This window comes from Silene latifolia, chromosome 1 (genome assembly GCF_048544455.1).
Source record: "Silene latifolia isolate original U9 population chromosome 1, ASM4854445v1, whole genome shotgun sequence".
In the NCBI taxonomy this organism is placed as follows: Eukaryota; Viridiplantae; Streptophyta; class Magnoliopsida; order Caryophyllales; family Caryophyllaceae; genus Silene; species Silene latifolia.
In genome coordinates, this window is record NC_133526.1 from 171,936,663 (window position 1) to 171,956,276 (window position 19,614).

Here is a 19,614-nt window from a genome sequence, read left to right on the forward strand (position 1 = left end):
TGATTTATTTCTTTCATTTAACTTTTGCTTTGTTTCTTTTACAAACCGTTTTGGCCCGGATCTGTCTGAGGAAGTCCTCAAGAAGATGGGACTTGACAAAGACAAAAACGTTGTTGAGATGCATCCGAAGGCCGACACACGTGATCGCAGACCGGCGCCAAACGATCTCATGGACCAGCAGTTGAAGGTCCTAGATGTGTCGGCGGCCCAGGCGAAGGTTGCCGGTAACATACCGCGCCGAAAGCGAAAAGCAATGTCTTCGGTGGCGACGGCGTCAACTTCAGTTCCACCTCCAATCCCCGCAGTTCAAAAGGAGACTGTGGAGATCGTCGATATTACCGAGGAGGAGGTCACCTTGGCAGAGGAATCTCCTCTCTTACGCAAGAGAAAAGAGACTGTTGCTGCCGCTGCTACTGCTGCTATTACTACCGAGGCCGGCAAAGAAATGGGTCCGCCGGCCAAGAAGGCCAAGCCTGGGATAGATCTATCCTGTGGCTCAGACTTAGCCGGTTCATTAGGCGTTCCTGATGACAGGCTCTCTGGTATGTCCATGAATGTTGACATGGATGCTTTGATTGAATTTTTTGTAGATCAACCGCCGCCGTCTACCGGTCCTGCTGAACGGCGCACTGAGAAGCGACCTGCACAGACGGGTGGTAAAGATGCCACCGTCGTTTCCTCCTTCCCGAAGCCTACCCCCGCCCAGATTAGGTCGGAGGGCCTAAGTTTGTCCAGGATGCTGGCGAAGTGGGCTGATGTGGCCGGTGCTCATATTATGGAGCAAGAAAAGGTCATGGTTGAAGTTGCCCCACGCCTTGATCGGCTCGGGCTTGAGCTGAGCCGCGCGAAGAAGGAAGCCGAGAGGGCCAAGGCCGAGGCTGAAAAGGCGGTCCTTGCGAGCGAAAACTTAGGGAGGACGCCTGAAAAAGGCGGTCCTTCGAGAGAGCTAAGGTTGAGGCTGCGGGGGCCAAGCCGCTAAGCCGCCGGAGGAGCGTGAGAAGCTTCAGTGTCGTCGACTTCATTGCTGGGAAGAGGGACGAATGGAAGTCCATGTTTAAGGCCCAGGGGAAGGTGCTTCGGAATATGAAGGCTATCATCGCCCAGAGGGAGTTGGACATTGAGAAGCTCCAAAGCGTCATTCTTCCTAACATGTGCGCCCAATACCGGGACTTGGCCGAAGAAGCCGCCAGGGGAAGTGATCGGGAGCTCTTTCTCAAGGCTCCTTCCCGTGGAAGAGATTTGACGAGCTGCTTGATGACAAGCTTGATGCTAAGGAGAAGGCCGCGGAGGTGAAGGCCGCTGAGGAGGCAAGGGTGAAGAAGGAGGAAGAGGAGGCCGCGGAGAAAGCGGCCCATGCTGAAAAGGCGAAGGCGGCCAAGGAGGATGCTGAGAGGGCAAGGGCAGCTGAAGCTGAAGCTGCCAAGTTGGACTCTGGGTCGCCCACCGATGGTGATGCCGTTGCTGCTGCTGATGTCACCGGTGGCGACCAGCAACAGGCATAGGGAGACGGGCGGTCGTCACCAGATTCACCCAAGATCTGGGATAGCTTCACTGTTCGGGGCCAATTATTAAGCCTTTCCTCCCGCCATCTTTTGGCACTTCATGTCATATGTACCCTTTTTTTGTTCCTTTTTGTAAACTTTGGTAGGTAGTGTTTAGGCTATCCCTATGGGGACGGCCGTAAATCGCATTCTCCTTACTTGTAATCATTTTCAATAAAGCTTGTTTATTGGCCCTCGGCTTGGCCGGGGCTTTGATCACAATCCTTCACTTGTCTTCTTACGTTATTAATTGAGCGCTTTTTTCGTTTTTACCTTCGGCCTGGCCGAGGCAGTTAGAATGCGTATCTCAACTGTGCTTAACGTTTTTTTTTTTTTTTTAAACATGTGAACATGTTAGCGTATCGACCGTTGTGTCCCCTGCCAGGCCTTCGGTTGGCCGAGGCGGCTAGAGGTTACGGCTCGACAGCGTTCGTATCTGTAGACATATTGATCGCTTCCTCTGCCAGGCCTTCGGTTGGCCGAGGCGGCTAAAATTGTGTCTCAACTGTACTTATACGTTCCTAAGGCATGTTGGTCGCTTTCGCGAGTATCAACTGCGCTGGTAGTGACTGCCGTGGCGTCTACCTCGATATGACTACGGGGGGGGGGGTAAACACTTTGATGGAAAACTTGGATGATTCTTCATTTGATATAAACACGCGTTGGGGTGCCAACAACAGTTTTGGACACCTCCGCCGCTATACAAAGTATTTCCCGAGGTTGTCGTGTTCCAATGGCTCATCAAAGGCACACCCTCCATGTCATCGGCCCACGATACCCGGCCTCATTTCTTCAACCACTTTGTAGGGACCCTCCCAGTTGGCCGTCAATTTACCATGAATGTTTCCTTTGTTGGTGGCGGCCGACTTCCTTAGGACTAGATCCCCTACTTTTAAGTTCCTTTTGTGGACTCTTCGGTTGTAGGCTCTTCTCATTCGGTTTTGGTATACTGCCAAGTTGAGGCGTGCTGTATCTCGGCTTTCTTCGACCAGGTCTAGGGAGGTTCTCAGACCTTCCTCATTTTCAACCGGTTAAAGGTGCCCGTTCGAATGTCGCACCGCCGCTTCAATTCGCGGGATCGCTTCGGACCCGTAGACTAAGTGGAATGGACTATACCCCGTTGCTTATTTCTCCGTGGTTCGAAGGGACCACAGGACGCCGGGTAGTTCATCGGCCCATCTTCCCTTTAGGTCTTCAACTTTCTTCTTCAAACCGTTGAGGATTGTTTTATTGGTGCCTCCGCTTCCGTCCGTTGCTCGTGGGTGGCGAGACGGAGGAGTATGCAAATTTGATACCAAGTTCTTCCAACCAGTTCATTATTGTGTCACTCCAAAACTCTCGGCCGTGGTCAAATACCATGACTTGGGGTAACCCAAAACGAGTTATGACATTTTCCCAGATTACATTTCTTACGGCCGCCGTCGTCTTCGAAGGTACCGCTACAGCTTCAACCCATTTGGTGAAGTAGTCAACGGCGATAATCAAGTACTTTCTTCCTCCGGATGCCGTTGGAAATGGCCCTAGTAGATCCATCCCCCACTGTGCAAAAGGAAGGGGACTAAGTACCGGCTGCAGGTCTCGGGAAGGTGCATGTATCACGGAGCATGCATTTGAGTTGTTGCACTTTTTGGTTTTGGCTCCGGAATCCTCAAGCATGGTGGGCCAGTAGTAGCCGGCTCGGAGAGCTTTGTGGGCTAGTGTTCTTGCCCCCATGTGATGACCAGGATGCCTTCGTGAATTTCTCACAAGATTAGCTCCGCGTCGGTGGGCCGACACATTTCAAGAGTGGCCTTATCACGGACCTCCTGTATAATTCTCCTTCAAACACCAAGTACCTTGCTGCGATCCTCTTTATCTTTTGCGAGAGACTGCGATCCTCCGGTAACTCATTTGTCAGTTATACTTCATTATCGGAGTCATCCACGTCGTCTCGGCCTCTATGTCGCCCACCATGCCGACGGTTTCGTAATGCTTTTAGCATTCCCGATGTCCACCAAGACGGTTCGACCGACATTCTTGATGGTTGAACGGCAAGCTTTGAGAGAGCGTCGGCTCGGTTGTTCTCGACTGGGAATGCATTGTATCTGGAAAGATTTCAATTTTGAAGTGTCGGCTTTTACCTTTTCCAGGTACCTTGTCATCCCGTCGTCTCGAGTCTCGTACTCTCCTCGGACTTGATTAGTCACCAAGAGCGAGTCTGTTTTCAAAATGATGTGTTCCCCGTGCAACTCTAGCTAACTCGACTCCGATTATCACCGCCCGTATTCGGATTCGTTATTTGAGGCCGGGAAGGTAAACTTCAAGGCATACTCAAACTCGTCCCCGTTTGGGCTGATGATAAGGATGCCGGCTCCTGAGCTGTTCGCCGTGGAGGACCCATCGGTATACACCTCCCACACGCCGGGACGTGATTCTTCCTGATATGTGCACTCGGCCAAGAAGTCTGCCAGCGCTTGCCCCTTTATCGAAGGCCTCGGTTTGTACCGAATGCCGTAGCCGGAGAGCTCCACTGCCCATTTGATAAGTCTGGCTGATTTTTCGAATTTTTCTAGGGCTTTGTCCAACGGCTGGTCGGTTAAGACCGTCACGGGATGTGCGTCGAAGTAGGGTTTTAACTTCCTTGCGGCAACGACGATGCCAAGGCCGCTTTTTCAATCGTGGGTAGTTTCTCTCGGCCGCAGTTGTTTGGTGATAAAGTAAATTGGGTGTTGTTGCTTGTTTTCTTCCCCGACAATTACGGACCGACCGTGGCCGAGGTAACTGCTAAGTATAGGTATAGCGTCTCCCCAAAGATCGGCCGGACAGGGTCTAGCAGCGATGTCGAAGGTGAGCTTTCAGTTGCCCGAAAGCTGTGCTCTGTTGCTCCCCCCAGCTGAAATCCTTATTTCCCTTCAAAACTGTAAAGAACGGTGTGCTCTTATCGGCTGACCGAGAGATGAAACGGGCAAGGGCCGCCATTCTCCCGATCAGCGTCATAACTTCTTTTCGATTCCTCGGCTCCGGTAGGTCCAATATTGCTTGGACTTTCTCTGGATTGGCATCAATTCCCCTGGCGCTGACAAGCACGCCGAGGAACTTGCCGGCCCGGACACCGAAGTTGCATTTCTTTGGGTTGAGCTTCATTCTATACTTCCTTAGTGAACAAAATGTCTCGTGTAAATCGGCTAAGTGCTCGCTGTCAGACTTGCTTTTTACAATAGCATCGTCGACGTAAGCCTCAATGTTTCGCCCTTTTTGATTTTGGAACACTTTGTCCACCAGTCTTGTGTAAGTTGCGCCGGCGTTCTTCAAACCGAATGGCATCATTTTATACATCTATGTGCCGTTACCGGTGATGAATGCGCACTTAGGCATGTCTTCTTCGGCCATGAATACCTGATGATACCCTGAGAAGGCGTCCAGCAGGCTCAGCATAGTGTAGCCTGCCGTGGCGTCGATTAAACTATCTATTCAAGGCAAAGGATAGCAATCTTTGGGGCACGCTTTATTAAGATTGGTAAAATCTACACACATCCTCCACGCCCCCGATGATTTCCTTACCATTACAATATTAGCTAACCACTCAGGATAAGTACAAGGCATGATAAAGCCCGCCGCTAGTAATTTATCTACCTCGGCTTTGATGGCCTCATCCTTCTCCTACCGAGAAGTTCCTCATCTTCTCCTTGACAGGGCGAGCGGTGGAGAGTACGTTCACCTTGTGAACAATTACCTCCCGGCTCACGCCCGGCATCTCGGCCGCCGAGTAAGCGAAGACGTCTTTGTTCTTTCTCGGCAGTCAGGAGAGCGGCCCGAATTTTGGCTCCAGGTTGACACCGAAGCGATTACGGTGCGCCCGGGTCAATTTCCACTTCTTCGGTCTCGGCTCCTTCGACCATGCCGACAGTGGCATCCATGAGTTCGCCCTCCTGTTGTAAGGATGGGCTCTTCCCTTTCTCTGACTTCTTCGCCACTTTGAGGGATTGCATGTTGCACCCTCTGGCAGATATCTGGACGTTGACTACTTCGTCTTTTTCGTCCTTTGAGACGAGTTTATGCGCTTCCCCATGGTCCGAGACATACATCGTGTCGGGCCCGGATGGACATTATCTGCATCGGCCTCGCTCGAGTGACTCGGCCTATGAGAACGTTGTAGGCGGACGAGCCGTCAATGACCACGAACTCGGATAGGACATTCTTAGCCGCATTCCCTCGCCTAACATCACCGGCAGCCCGATTGACCCTGTGGGTACAGGCCGTAAACCGGAAAAATCGACAACGGATTGGTGCGGGGGCTCAAGTCCTTAATCTTCGACCGAGATTGAGAAAGCACTCCTTGAACATAATGTTCGTGTAGGCGCTGTGTCAATCGTGCACCTCTTGACCAGGTGGTTGGCTATGTCCAAGTGGACTACAAGTGGGTCATTTGTGCGGGCGATGACTCCTCGTAGTCCTTCTTCCCAATAGTTATGTCGGGGATGTTGGAAGCGGGGATCGCTGTTTTGGGCACAAAGTTGATGGCCTGATATAGCTCGTTCAGGTGCCGTTTGTGCCCATGAGCGGACCCACCGTTCTCATTGCCCCCGATGACAACATGGATTACTCCTATCCGTTCAAAGACGGATTTTTTATTTGAGCCGCCGGTATTAGTCTTTTGGCCTCCGGCAACATATTTGCTGAGGCTCCCCTTCCGGATCAGCTCTTCAATGGCATTCTTCAGATGCCGGCAGTTGTTAGTTAAGTGACCGGTGTGGCCGTGGTACTCACAGTACTGGCTCGTGTCACCGTCCCCCCTTGCCTTGGGAGGCCTTTCCCACTTCTGCCCCTCGCTCTTGCTCAGGGAGAAGACCTCGGCAACAGATACGACCAGGGGGGTGTGACCATTGTACCGATTTTGGTAGTACGGCCCCGAACTCCCCCCGGCGCCCGCCGAGCTCTGTTTCCTGGCGGACTTGTCAGACCGTGGCCTATTACTGTCACGGCGTCCTTCATCCGGGTTGTCCTCCCGGCGGCTCTTCCTCTCTGGGTGCCCGGCCTCGCTGTGGCCTACCCAGGTCTTGTGATAGTCCTCCACCTTTATGGCCTGGTTGGCCATCTTCCTGGCGGAGTCTAAGCTCAGGCCTCCGCACTTGATGAGCTCGTTTTTAAGTCCCCTCTTGGGAGGCCTTTCATCAGTGCGAAGGCCGCCAGTTCGCTGTTCAGCTCACGAATCTGCTGAACCTTGGCATCGAACCTCTTTACATAGCTTCGGAGAGACTCGCCCCCCTCCTGTCTGATAGTCAGGAGATCCGATGTCTCGATGGCCCTCCTCTTATTGCAAGAATACTGGGCCAAAAATGTGTCCCTTAGGTCGGCATAACAGTATACCGACCCATTGGGTAGCCCCTTGTACCAACTTTGTGCCATCCCATGCAGGGTCATTGGGAAGACTCGGCACCAAACCTCATCAGGTTGCTCCCATACCGACATGTAAGACTCGAAAGCCTCGGCATGGTCGGTTGGGTAGCTTTCTCCTTTGTATGATATGGGCGACAACTTTAGCTTAGTCGGCATCGGGACCTCTAGGACATAGGCACTGAGGGGCTGTCTGACTACGTGTCGAGTGACACGCGGCGATCGGCTCCTCGCATCCTTAGTCCGGCTCCTCTCCCCGTGGCGGGAAGGGCTTCTTCTCCGACTCTGGTGAGTCGGACTTCTTCTCCGACTCTGGTGAGTCGGACTTCTTTCACTCCATACTGGGGCAGGCCTCGTTGGGTGCCGCGGCGACGCCTGTCCTCCCGCGAGTGCGGGAAGGACTCGTGTCCGCCACCGGCACTCTGGGTTCCCCGGCGTCTTGACATGGTCAGCTTCCTCCAATGCTCCGTTCAAGTTTCTCGGAGTCACTTTTTGGACCCTGGTCTCCTGTGGGGGTGCCGCCGCTCTTGTCGTCGTGACAGTGTGAGCCGGCGTGCTACCCATTAGGTCCAGTAATAGCTTTAGTTTAGCTGCATCAACCACATCTCCCATGACAGCGACTTGGTCGGTGGGCAGCGGTGTTTCTGGTATTATTGGCATCCGTCGCCCGGCTGAATTACTCGGCGGTGGGGGACCGCCCAATCCAGAATTGTGGATGTATCATCCTGGCAGAATTCGGTTTCGTCAGTCACAACTATTTCTTGTTGCTTTGACATTTTCTTAGCTTGTTGGGTGGGTTTTGTGTTTTTTTTTTTGTAAGGGATTTGACTAGCTTCTAGTATCTATTCCCACAGACGGCGCCAATTGTTCCGGGTGTAATTCCAGAGCAGATTTGTTTACCACGTAAGCTTGGAGAAATGATGTCTTTCCTTGTCTTGACTCTTCCTTTCGGTCTCTCCTGAAACGATGAACAAACTGAGGGCTCGGCTTTGCACCGAGCGTACTCACTCCGACGCTCAAGTCAGTAAACTTAAAGGGATTAAGTTGTGTGTTACTTGACAAAGTATATTGTAGAGAGATAAGGGGGTTTATACCAGATGAATAGTGTAACTTTAGGTTAGATTGTGGATCCCCTTCTCAATGAGAGAAGTGGAGTATTTATAGACTTTCACCTTTTGTCACGTAGTGGCCAAGTGGCCAAGTGGCTAGCAGGTGGAAAGATTATTCTACCCTCCGCCGAGGGGCCCATGGCAGGCCGGCTGACTCCATGCCGAGGGGTCTTGGATATGAGTACGCGGATATGTCTCCCGGCTGGCTGATGACTCAGCCGGGACCCAAGTGACCGGCCGACAGGCTGCGTCGGTTAGGCGGTCTAACATGTTGACTTGCTGTCTCTTGATCCTTGACCTTGCTCAATATGTTGACTCGGTCACGGGGTGCAGAATATGCCCCATCAATAATAATAATAATGATAATAATAATAATAATAATAATAATAATAATAATAATAATAATAATAATAATAATAATAATAATAATAATAATAATAATAATAATAATAATAATAATAATAATAATAATAATAATAATAATAATAATAATAATAATAATAATAATAATAATAATTATAATTATAATAATTATTATTATTATTATTATTATTATTATTATTCCGTCTCATACATAACTCGTATAAAATATAACATAATATTATTTATATAATTGTAAAATACAGGGTATTACACTGCGGAAGATGAATGAGGGAAGAACAAAGAAGATTAAGGTTTTGTTTAGATGATTCTAGATAAAAGAAATGGAGATGATGGGATGTCTGCTGAAGATGAATGAAGAACACAACAATTTAGGGTTTGTATAGATGCTTCTAGATAGAACAAAGAGGTGTGGACGTGGGCCCACGGGGGTCGCTCGGGAGAAAAGCGAGCAAGCTTTGCATTTGTGGAGTCGCCACCAATTTATTGTGAAAAAACTGGAAACCGTTCGAATACCTCGTGTCATGTCAAGACACAAAGTAGTGACATGAACACCAAAAACTCGTTGCCCTTAGCATTCTATGTCTAGAATGACTCTCGTGGATGCCAATGAACATGGATGTTCACAGAGATCTGGAGTAAGGGGTGAGGGTACGTATTAGGAAGTTCTTTTGATCGAACACCTAATCTCGCCCGCCTCGATAGCGGTCTCTACTAATGATTAGGGAAGTTGTCTATACTTGATATGTTGAAGGTTATATGCATGCAATGCAACATCCATTAGATTAATCCTAGCATGTGAGAATTAACTAAGTCGGTAAACACGTAATTTAACATGCATTAGGTCAAAGTTGGTTTTAGATTGATTACATGTGAGAGCAAACAAGCAATATGATAACGAATACAATAAAAATACAATAGAGAAAATTACAATAATTACAATGGGTTAATGGATTTAGGTCGAAAATACACTTAAACGGATGGTTTTAGAAAAGAAAAGGAAAATAAATTAATGAACAGATTATTAGGTGATAATACGATTAATAGTAAATTAAATATGTAACTAATAAACTAGGTCAAAGCAACAACGGAAGTTCAGAGACATAACTCAACCCGGAACAGGCGCAGCAGAGGTGCATCCTTTGGAAGAGGCGCAGTGCTCACTGCGTCTGTTCCTGAGGTGAATTCTGGCTGTGAAGCCGGAATCGCATATCGTTATTGTTCATTGGTGATTTAAAGATCTATTAATAATATTTGACTCGGATAGAAGTTGTTTAGCATATTATTTACATGCGAATAGGTCATAAAATCGATAAAACATGGACTCAAATCAATTAGAATGAATTAATTACTAATTACAAGATTAATTACAAGGTTAATAATGAATTAGATTAAATAGGTTAATTAGGTTATTAATGCTAAACTAAATTACTGATTACGACGATAGATAACAGATGAAAATATACAAAAGATGAATTCCAGAGAGTTGATATTGATGAATCGAATCTCTAAAACCCGGATATGATTTAATGACGAAAACCCGCAAATATGAATTACTTAGGATTTAAGTCGGGAATTTAAAGTGATAAATTACTAGCGAATTATATGTTAAAATCATCATGCCAATAAAATAAGAACAAGCAAAGACGAAGCAAAAATAAACAGACGAATTAAACAAAAGACGAAGGAAGAAGAAGGAAAGCAAGAACTGCGGCAGCCTCAGGAAGAGGCGCAGCAGGTCGCGCCCCTTCAAGAGGCGCGCAGCTTGATTGATTTCGTTCCTTCTCGACATCTGTCTCCCGTTAATTCGTAAAAGGGTTTGAATAAAGGTTTTATAAATCGGTTTTGAATATATTTTCGATGTAAACCTTACAATGATGATTACAAAAATTGAGTACAATAGTAAAAGATGGGATTTACACCCTCAGACTTACATGTTTGACGAAACGAGATTAACTAAGTTAACGTTTAGTGATGCTCGACTCAAATGTACGACGAAAGTGCCCTCTAAGAGGAAATTAAACAAAGTTGATTAAGTTGATTGATGATGTGGAGTTGGTCAAATTGGTCGGTCATGCAAAACGAGGCTGGTACTCAGAAAGATCCGAGCTTACGTGGTCGAAAGTTCAAGCACGTAAACGCCAAAAAGCAAGAGCGTGGTCATAAAATACAAAGTGAGAGAAGAGAAGGGTGGACACTCGCGTGAGAAATATGAGGAACGAAGGTCCTTATTTATACTAATCACGGAATTAGGGTTTAGGAAAGGAGAGAAAGATCAGGAAACAACCGACTTAGGTTAAATACGGAAACTTGGACAAAAAGAAAGCCTGGAGAAAAGGCGCAGCAAGTGCTGCGTCCCTTGGAAGAGACGCAGTACTTACTGCGTCCTTTCCCCAGCGGTTTCCTCCTGCACAAGAAAGCGCGTTTGACAGTCTGTCGTATTTTAGGCATAACTTTCTCTACAAGACTCGGGATAAGGTCATTTGGGTGGCGTTGGAAAGCTAAGAGAAAGATCTAGAACTTTCTGCGAAATAGGCCTGGCCCAAAAAAGTCGTTATCACCTCGTAAAATGGATCTAAAGGTCGGGTTATCATTTTAGCTAAATGAAATGCACATTTTTGTAATGTAAACTAAAGTTTAGCCTAAAGAAGTGACATGGGACTCAAAATGAGATATATTCATAACATTTTATGACATCCTAACCTTAGGTAGACAAGCACATTGCTTTTGACTCGGGATTTGACGGTTTTAGGAAATGAAGACGGTTTTTGACGCAGACTCCAAATGTACTCTAATTACTGCCAAAACGACCGTAATAACACCTAGATGACGATCAAGGGGTAGACACAAGTATTTGAGCTATCACTTGACGATAAACTTACGAACTATCATAAATCGTTCTGTGTACCAAACATGTGGCTCAATCATCACCGGGTGTTTGGCGGGAGGTGCAGAAATGAGGTATCTACAAGAGGCGGGAAGATTAGGTTGAGTTATTGTTAATTGGGCTTAGTTGATGGGCTTGTTTAATTAGGGTGTCTTGTTTAGTCTTGGGATGGGGTAATTGGGTTGGGTCACTGTAAATAGAGTGGGCCAATATGATGACAACTTTAGTAAATACAAGAGACTAGTGAGGGCCCTATGGTAATTTCACACCCCAAAAATTTGTCAAAAAAGGAAAGAGGAACCAACACCCGACTAGCATAAAAAAAGAAACAGTAACCAATAATCAGGCTAGGAGGGAGTAGTATATCAAGTTGGTTGAATTAGTTAAAATCTGTTAGAAGTTGTTAGCTGTCAATGTGTTTGCAGTTTGTTAGTTGTCATTAGCTGGCAATGTTAGTTATATAAATACATCAAAGCTGTAACAAACTCATTCATTCAATCATATAATATACATTTCATTTTTACAGTTTATATATCTCTCTACTATTCTCTCTAATCCTTCAATCATCTTCAAGGTTGAGCTCGGCTCCTTTGATTATTATTGTCGAATTACAGAGCATATCCATTGTACTGTAACATTATACAAGGGTATATTTTTCAACAATCTATTAACACAATTTATTACTCCGATCCGTACAATCAGATATCAGCAATAGATGTCCTGTTATGCTACAATGTCGCTTGGACAATCAACTAGCCATGAGTATTACGGTAAACTTGCCTGCCTTGGGCTCACACCCCCGTTACCTCCCCGTCTACTAACCCTTACGTCTCTGCCATCGGAGTTCGACTTAATAAAGCCGTTTACACCTTTCGGGCTCACCTGAATCGACTTAATTCCCTCGAGAATTAAGAGTACCTCACACATATGAGGCCTCTTTTTGTAGTCAATTTGGATGCATTTCCATATGAGTTGGGCCATCTCATTCACTGCTTTCGGAGGATATTCTTTCAATCGAACGTCAATTATCTTCTTTAATTTGGAATTTTGATTAAGCATGGGCCTACACCAATCAGCAAGATTGGCCTGTCCGCTGGGCCGGTTAGAATCGAAGGCCCGTTGGCCTGTTATCAACTCAAGCAACACCACCCCGAAACTATATACGTCGCTTCTTACATACAAATGACCTGCATGTAGACAGTAATCTCATTATAATAATCACAAATATTTGTGAAAAACGAAATTTTTAGAAATGTATTGGAATTTTTCTGGTTTAACTAAGGGCTTCCATTGCAAAACCAATCTATAGTGACGTAGTGTGCATGTTATGTATAACCATTTGTTTTAAATTTGAATCTATATGTGTGTGAGCGAAATTCTAACCATTAAATTTCACGATTATGGATAAAGGAAGTTTTAAAAATGTAAAGATGTGGTGTATAACATACTGGTGTTGATGTATTCAGGAGCAACGTAGCCATATGTACCCATGGCTTGCGTTGTCACGTGGGATTTATCAATCGGACCCAATCTAGCAATTCCAAAATCCGAGAGTTTAGCATTGTAATTCTGTGTCAAAAAAATGTAAACAAACATCGTCAAATTAGTTTACCACGTGTTTAATTGTTTCGTCTGATCTACATTCTCAGTAAGTTTGATCGTGTTCTAAACTCAATAATTCTTATTTTAGGAATATATAGAAAATATTTGTAATGATGCACCTAGACAAGTATTTATGGAAGCGGAAATATTTGTTTTAATGATAAAACAATTAGTCTTGTTTAAGACGACAATATTTGTTTTAATGATAAAACAGATTAAATACTATCATTCGATGATAATAAGGCAACCTTCTTGCTAACATAGGCAACTGCCCTTATCATATACAGAGTAATACCTATTCTAATCCGTTTTACCGCTAAAACAAATTCTGAAACCTTAAACAAGAATTTATGGTTAAAAATTAGGGCAGTTGTATAATCTTTTAAGCTCCAATTAAATGTCTTGTTAGCCTGTAAGTTGCATGCCTTATGCCTAGATTTTGTTATGTAGACGACAGTCCAACCGAACTCATAGAAAGTCAAGCTAGCTTCCTGAAAGTACACATGTCTTCTTCAATCAAACATGTGACTCAATGTAAACACGAAAAAGCGTGTGAAATCAATCAATCAATTCTTCTAACAAAAGTACTATTATTGCCTTAATCATCATCATATTATACATTAATTAATTAATTAATTAATTACCTTATCTAATAAAATATTAGCAGCTTTGAAGTCTCGATAGATGACAACTTCTTCAGTTGTATGCAAGAAATCAAGCCCACGAGCTGCATCTATTGCTATATCTATTCTTGTACTCCATGATGGCGCTTCTCTATTCTCTGCATGTTTTATCAACGTCACAAGTTCTTATTTAAGACGGTAGTATGACTGTGGTATCCATTTTTATTGAAAACAGGTCAAATAGATAAACAAGACAAAACGCAAAACCACTAGGGTCCTAGGGATTAGGAAAAAAATTGTTTCGTCTATTTATTTGTTGTGTTACTTGACGCGTTTTTTTTATTTTAGACTGATATTGTCATCATAATAAGGGAGACTAATTGTATCAACATTGTTATTTATTTTGGCTACTTGCATACTAGTACTCCGTATGTATTATGACGCGACTAATAATCTGACATTTGCGTACTAAGATATTTCATTTTAGGCTGAAAACATAAATTTATTTCGCTTTTTATGAAAAAAAAACTTCCATCACTAATTACTATACTCCTAGTAGGGAGTATAAAAATAACACTAATAACTTTCAGGTAGGAAAATAAAGCCATAAATTAAGGGCAAAAAAGTGAGCAAGTAAGTTTATAAGAGTTGGTAGAGTGCAAATAATTTACGTTGGAAAAGATGGGTTTCTAGGCTTCCTTTTTGCATGAATTCGTACACAAGAAGCAATTCCGTTTCTTCGCAGCAATAGCCAATCAACTTAACCACGTTTGGATGTGATAACTTCCCCAAAAATTTGATCTCCATCTACATCAAATCACATTCATTTTTAAATCACGATCATAAATCAAAATTTGCATGTCAATACTTGACAGAGAGCGAAGTCAATTTTAATACAATTGTTATTTAATCGTTAATGTTATGAGGTTCTAATATTTTACAGGCATAAAATTTCAAATCAAATATATTTTACAACGTAAAACTTTAGTTATTTGAAAAATTGTGCCATCTCAAGTCCTACTCACAGCATGGTAGTTACGTCACAAAACACGTGTGGAAAATTGTTACTTGAATTGCAATTGAGCATCACGTAATATGTTGATTATGCCATCGATTTTGACATAAAGGAAACTAAAGAAGAATGAAGAATAATCAAAATCCGCGAAGATGTATGTAGCTCATGAGTTAGCACATTCTCATCTAAGACAACTAGGTCGAATGACTTGGGCTGATAACTTATTGCAGATGATTGTTTTTTTTTTTTTTTTTTTTTTTAATCCAGGTCATGAGTACAATCTCTCATAACTTTACCAACTAAGCTAGTTAATATCTAATATTCCATGATATTGTTGATGCTGTGATTTTGGATATCTTGGAAGTGAATTATTTACCCAATTACGGGTTTTATAAAAAAAATCGATAAAGGTGTAATAGAAAAGAAGATGACATACATTCCATTCTTTAAATCCTTGGGCACTGTCAGCCTTACTTCTCTTGACAGCAATAGGGAGACCACCAAGAGTAGGCTTAGAAGGTTCCAAAGTAGTCTCATCAATCCACCCTTTGTAAACCCTTCCAAATCCTCCCTCTCCTAACATTGTGTCTTGCTTAAAATTACTTGTTGCCTTTATTAATTCTTGATATGAGAATGCTTTTAGGTTTGGCACTACAATTTCTCCAAATATGTGTGTTGATGGTCCTCCTCCTCCTCCATTTCCTTCCCCTTTCGTTGTTGACGAGTTGCCACTACTCTTCGACCCTAAAACATAACAACAACAATAACAACATTATCTCAATATGACTTATCCTAGACGATCTACAACGTGATATAGCGATATAATTTCTTTTGTTTAGATAGGATATTAAGCTGAAAGGAAATTGAATATCATATAAAAATTCGTACAACTCTTTTAGTAGAAACTGATATACATGGTTTGCAAGTTGTCACATATATTCAAGGGTTTACTCAGTACGTAAGAAAGATACTAAGATAGTGGCTGCAGGTTCCCTCGTCATAAAAGAAACAAAATGTAAACTAAGGTTCACTAGAGGGTGATATGAGTATTACATGCACATACAATCAACTAAATAACCTATGAAATACATTACTTGACATCAATAGTTTGCATCAAACGCCATAAATAAAACTAAAAAGGAAGATAAAGTTGAAATATAAATTAAAAGTACCTAATGAATTAGTAGAATTCTTGGAGATAGGTGCAATAATGGAAGATCCCAAGCAATTTCCCATGTTAATGATGGAGGATATCTTTAATTTGTTGAAAGTTGAAACTATTATGAGAACAAATGTGCATTTGAATTAGGGTATTTAAACAAAAATAAGTCAAAAGGAAGCACTAAATAATCTACGTACTCTCATCTCAATAATTTTAAATACTAATGGTGTAGCCCCACTTGATGGCTACAATATTGTGTCTCCACGGTTGTTTGTTTTTTTCCTTAGATACAATTCTAATTATTTAGACGAATGTCGTGTATTAGGTAAATTTCAAGCATCTTTTCTTGATTAGGACGAATCTTGCTTAACTAGAGTTTGACAAACATAATTGATAAATGGATGTATAACATTGAATTGAGTGAATCAATGACGTGGGTTAGTTTCAACATATATTTAAAAAAAAAAATATGATAGATTTCGCTATTGTAATAATACCGAGTAAGTTTTTTGAGAAATCGTCTTAAATTAAAATATTATAGCTATGTAAGATCAGATATATGATAATATTTAGTTAGACCCTGTAATTTTAGGTTGAATAAAACTTAACATAACTGAATTGAGCTGAAGTGAGTTGAACTCAACTGCAGTAATAAGCTCAGAGTTGAAGGAAGCTTAATTGAATTGTAGTAAGCTGAGATAGATAGAAAATTAGAAAATTAAATTATTTCATATGAAAGCTGAAATTAATAAAAAAAAATCAGAACCCTATTAAGTTATATGAAATAATAAAAATAGAAAATTAAATTATTGCGAAGTAACTACTTATCATATAAGAGCAATTATCGAATGAGAATCTAGTGGTATGGAGAAGGTTGTATCAAGTCAAAGCCTAAGAGATTAGGTAGTAGCCTTCTACGGTTATACGTATGCAAATTATTGTTATAAAAATAATATATGGAGTAAGAAAATATTAAAAAATGAGGAACAAAATGTGAAAGAGCATGTTGTGTGTGTATTTATATACAAGTATACAATAATTTCGTCAGTTAAGTTTTGTAATGATTCGTATTTAGGAGGGGGCAACCGGACAAGGATGGCAAAGGGCAAATTGGCAACAATTGACTTGATCAATTGAAGGAAAAAGTTTACTTAAAACGGCAAAGAAAAGGGAAAAGCTAGCCCGGTGGTTGCATTTATATCTTTAGATTCGGTTTAATAATGTTAGTTGAAAGCTGAAAAAAAAAATAACTATACATTTACGGTTTACTAATCTTTTTCCTAGTAATTATCAATGTATAATTATTTATATTTTAAAAAAGTTGAATATGTGCCCACTTCACAAAAAAATGAATAAGTTACAAATACTTAATTAGTTAAATAAGGCTTACAGATAAACTTGTTTGGATTAAAATACTACTCATATATATTAAACAAATGTTCGAAAATAAAATGAATGAAAAGAGTATGGAGTATATTCTAGTGGAAGATCGATGCCTTCCATTTCACAATATTCCGTATTACTCCCTTCGTCCCGGTCATTTGTTGTCCTTTGATTTTGACACAAAGACCAAGAAAAGAGAAGGGAGTCAATTACTAAATGACATGTGGACCAAATTGAGTGTGAATGACCAAATTGTTCATCAAATCTATTCCTAAAATAGAAAGGACAACAAATGACTAGGACACTGCCAAAATAAAAAAGGACAACAAATGACCGGGAGGAAGGGAGTACTATTCTTGCAAAGGTAAAATCACACACTTCTTCGTGGAAGCCATACATATAAAAAGACATCATTAATTAGTAATTCTAATTTTTGAGATTTTATTCGCTAATCCTGGCTTTCGAATACTAAACATACCTTAATAACTGCGTTAAATAAAAACAGTTGTTAAAAGATTTCTTACTCCAATCATAAGATTAAGGGTTCGATTCTTATCAGCGATATAATGCACTCATTTGAAAAATAAAAAATAACTGCGCTAAATCACTTAGCAACATTTATACTATATAGTTAAAAGGCATCCTAATACATTTAATTTTTTACATCCTAGGATTATCACAATTAGCTTCCATTAATTTGGATTATAAATTATCAATTATTCATTATTACTATTTTATTATTTGACATAAACTTTATCTTAAAAAAAAAGTTAATTAGTGTTCTACCTTTTACCACCTCACCCTACCCCACTGTCTTATTTTATTTTTAATTTGTTTGGTCAAGAGCCATCTGAAAGAAGAGTACTACTCCGTATTATTTTTTGGATAGTGATAGGGCGTTACCGGGTGATGCTCAAATTAGGTGCCACCCTCTCACAACTATTCTTAATTGAAGGGGTTCTCACTCACCCCATGTGAGAGGGTGACGCTGTAACACCCAGGATATTTAAGGACTCTGTTGACCAAGAAAGACCTTAGGGAAGAATAGGTGAGAGACGATGATAGGAATATGTACTAGATAGGAGTGGTTACTCGACCTACCAGAGGCTACTCGGCCGAGTATTATCTACACTCGACCGAGTAGAGCCTACTCGGCCGAGTATGCCAGTACTCGACCGAGTATGGCTGCTGTTGACGCGTTAATATAAAACGCAAATTCCGAGACTCATTTCATTTTCTCATTTTCTCGATAGTTCTTCTTTCTCAAACCCTAATCTACCACTCTCTCTTATCACCCTTACCTCCATACACTCTCATGTTTATAGCCTACACCTCAACCATGGGAAGGTCGGGATTTGTGATAAGAGTCAAATAGTGTTTGCCTAATTAGGTACATTTAGTTGAATAAACTTGTCACAAAGCCGGTTTAGAGTGTTAATCGTTGTATTTTCAGGTGAATCCACTTTGGTTGTAATTTGGATCATTTGAACTTGTTGTTGGTATTTACATCTCAAGGTAATTCAAGTACTTCATATTAGTAAGTTGGGATGAATGGATCATTTTGTACAAGCCGACTCACAAGTCAAACCCGAGCCACGATCAACCAAGATGAAGAAGGAGAGCAAAAGGTAAGCCAAGGGAATAAGTTCAAAGTCAAGAAAAGTAAGTTAATGGAAGATTTGATGCCTTGGCATAGACAAACAAAAGCCAAAATGAAGAATTGAAAACTCGGTTTCACAAGGCTCAACTTCAAACGAGTATATCTCGAGTTCCAGACCTCGTATCGACACAATGACAAGTGGAGGTTAAAGCTTGTGATCTTAGCTTTCCAACGATAGGTTGAATGTTTTATTTGACCAAGAAACGAGGGAGATATGGCATTCGCGAGATTGTGGTGCAAGCTGAAATCGGAGCCTGCGGCCCATACCGGAGCCTCCGGTCCCCACCGGAGCCTCCGGTCCCCACCTGAGCCTCCGGCCCCCACCGGAGCCTCCGGTCTTCCCCTGATCATTACGACCGTTTTCCCTTTTTCCTATTTTCGAAAGCCCATTTGTTTGTGACCAAAAAGGGAGGCTCAAGGGTATAAATACCCACATGTTTGGAGATCTAAAAACAACCTCCTTACCAAGAATCATCTAATCTTCTTATTAAGGCAAAAATCTCAAAGACTTGTATGTTAAGAAAACTTGGTAATTTAGGAGAAAGTTGTAATCTTTTGGCATGGGATATTAATCTTTCCATATTTCTTGGGTTTTTCTAAGGATATGGAAGGCTAATCTTTCTTTTGCTTGGTGTAATTCATCCAAAGTTTCTAACTTTGGTATTGTAAGACTCTCTTAATCTCTTCTTATTTATCTATTGATCTTTCCTTATGCTTAATTCTCATGTTGAGTAGATGAATGTTAGAATTGATCACTCTTGCATCTTATTTACTCAACTATTGCAAATCCTAGAGAAATGGTTTAACCTATCTAGGATTATTTGGAGCAAGCTTGTTGCATGTTGATTTGGTTTAAAGGATTCATGCAATAAGTAGGA

At 42.1% G+C, this 19,614-nt stretch overlaps 1 protein-coding gene across 1 annotated transcript; it reads right to left on the reverse strand.

The window, feature by feature from the left end:
- Positions 1–12,056: 12,056 nt before the first annotated feature.
- Positions 12,057–15,767, reverse strand: LOC141587654 (putative serine/threonine-protein kinase CST). The gene is made up of 6 exons (XM_074409129.1): positions 15,704–15,767; positions 14,968–15,275; positions 14,188–14,323; positions 13,538–13,674; positions 12,740–12,860; positions 12,057–12,478 (listed from the first exon to the last, which is right to left on the reverse strand). Exons 1-6 carry the CDS (start codon positions 15,765–15,767, stop codon positions 12,057–12,059), a joined length of 1,188 nt encoding a protein of 395 aa, XP_074265230.1.
- Positions 15,768–19,614: the final 3,847 nt, after the last annotated feature.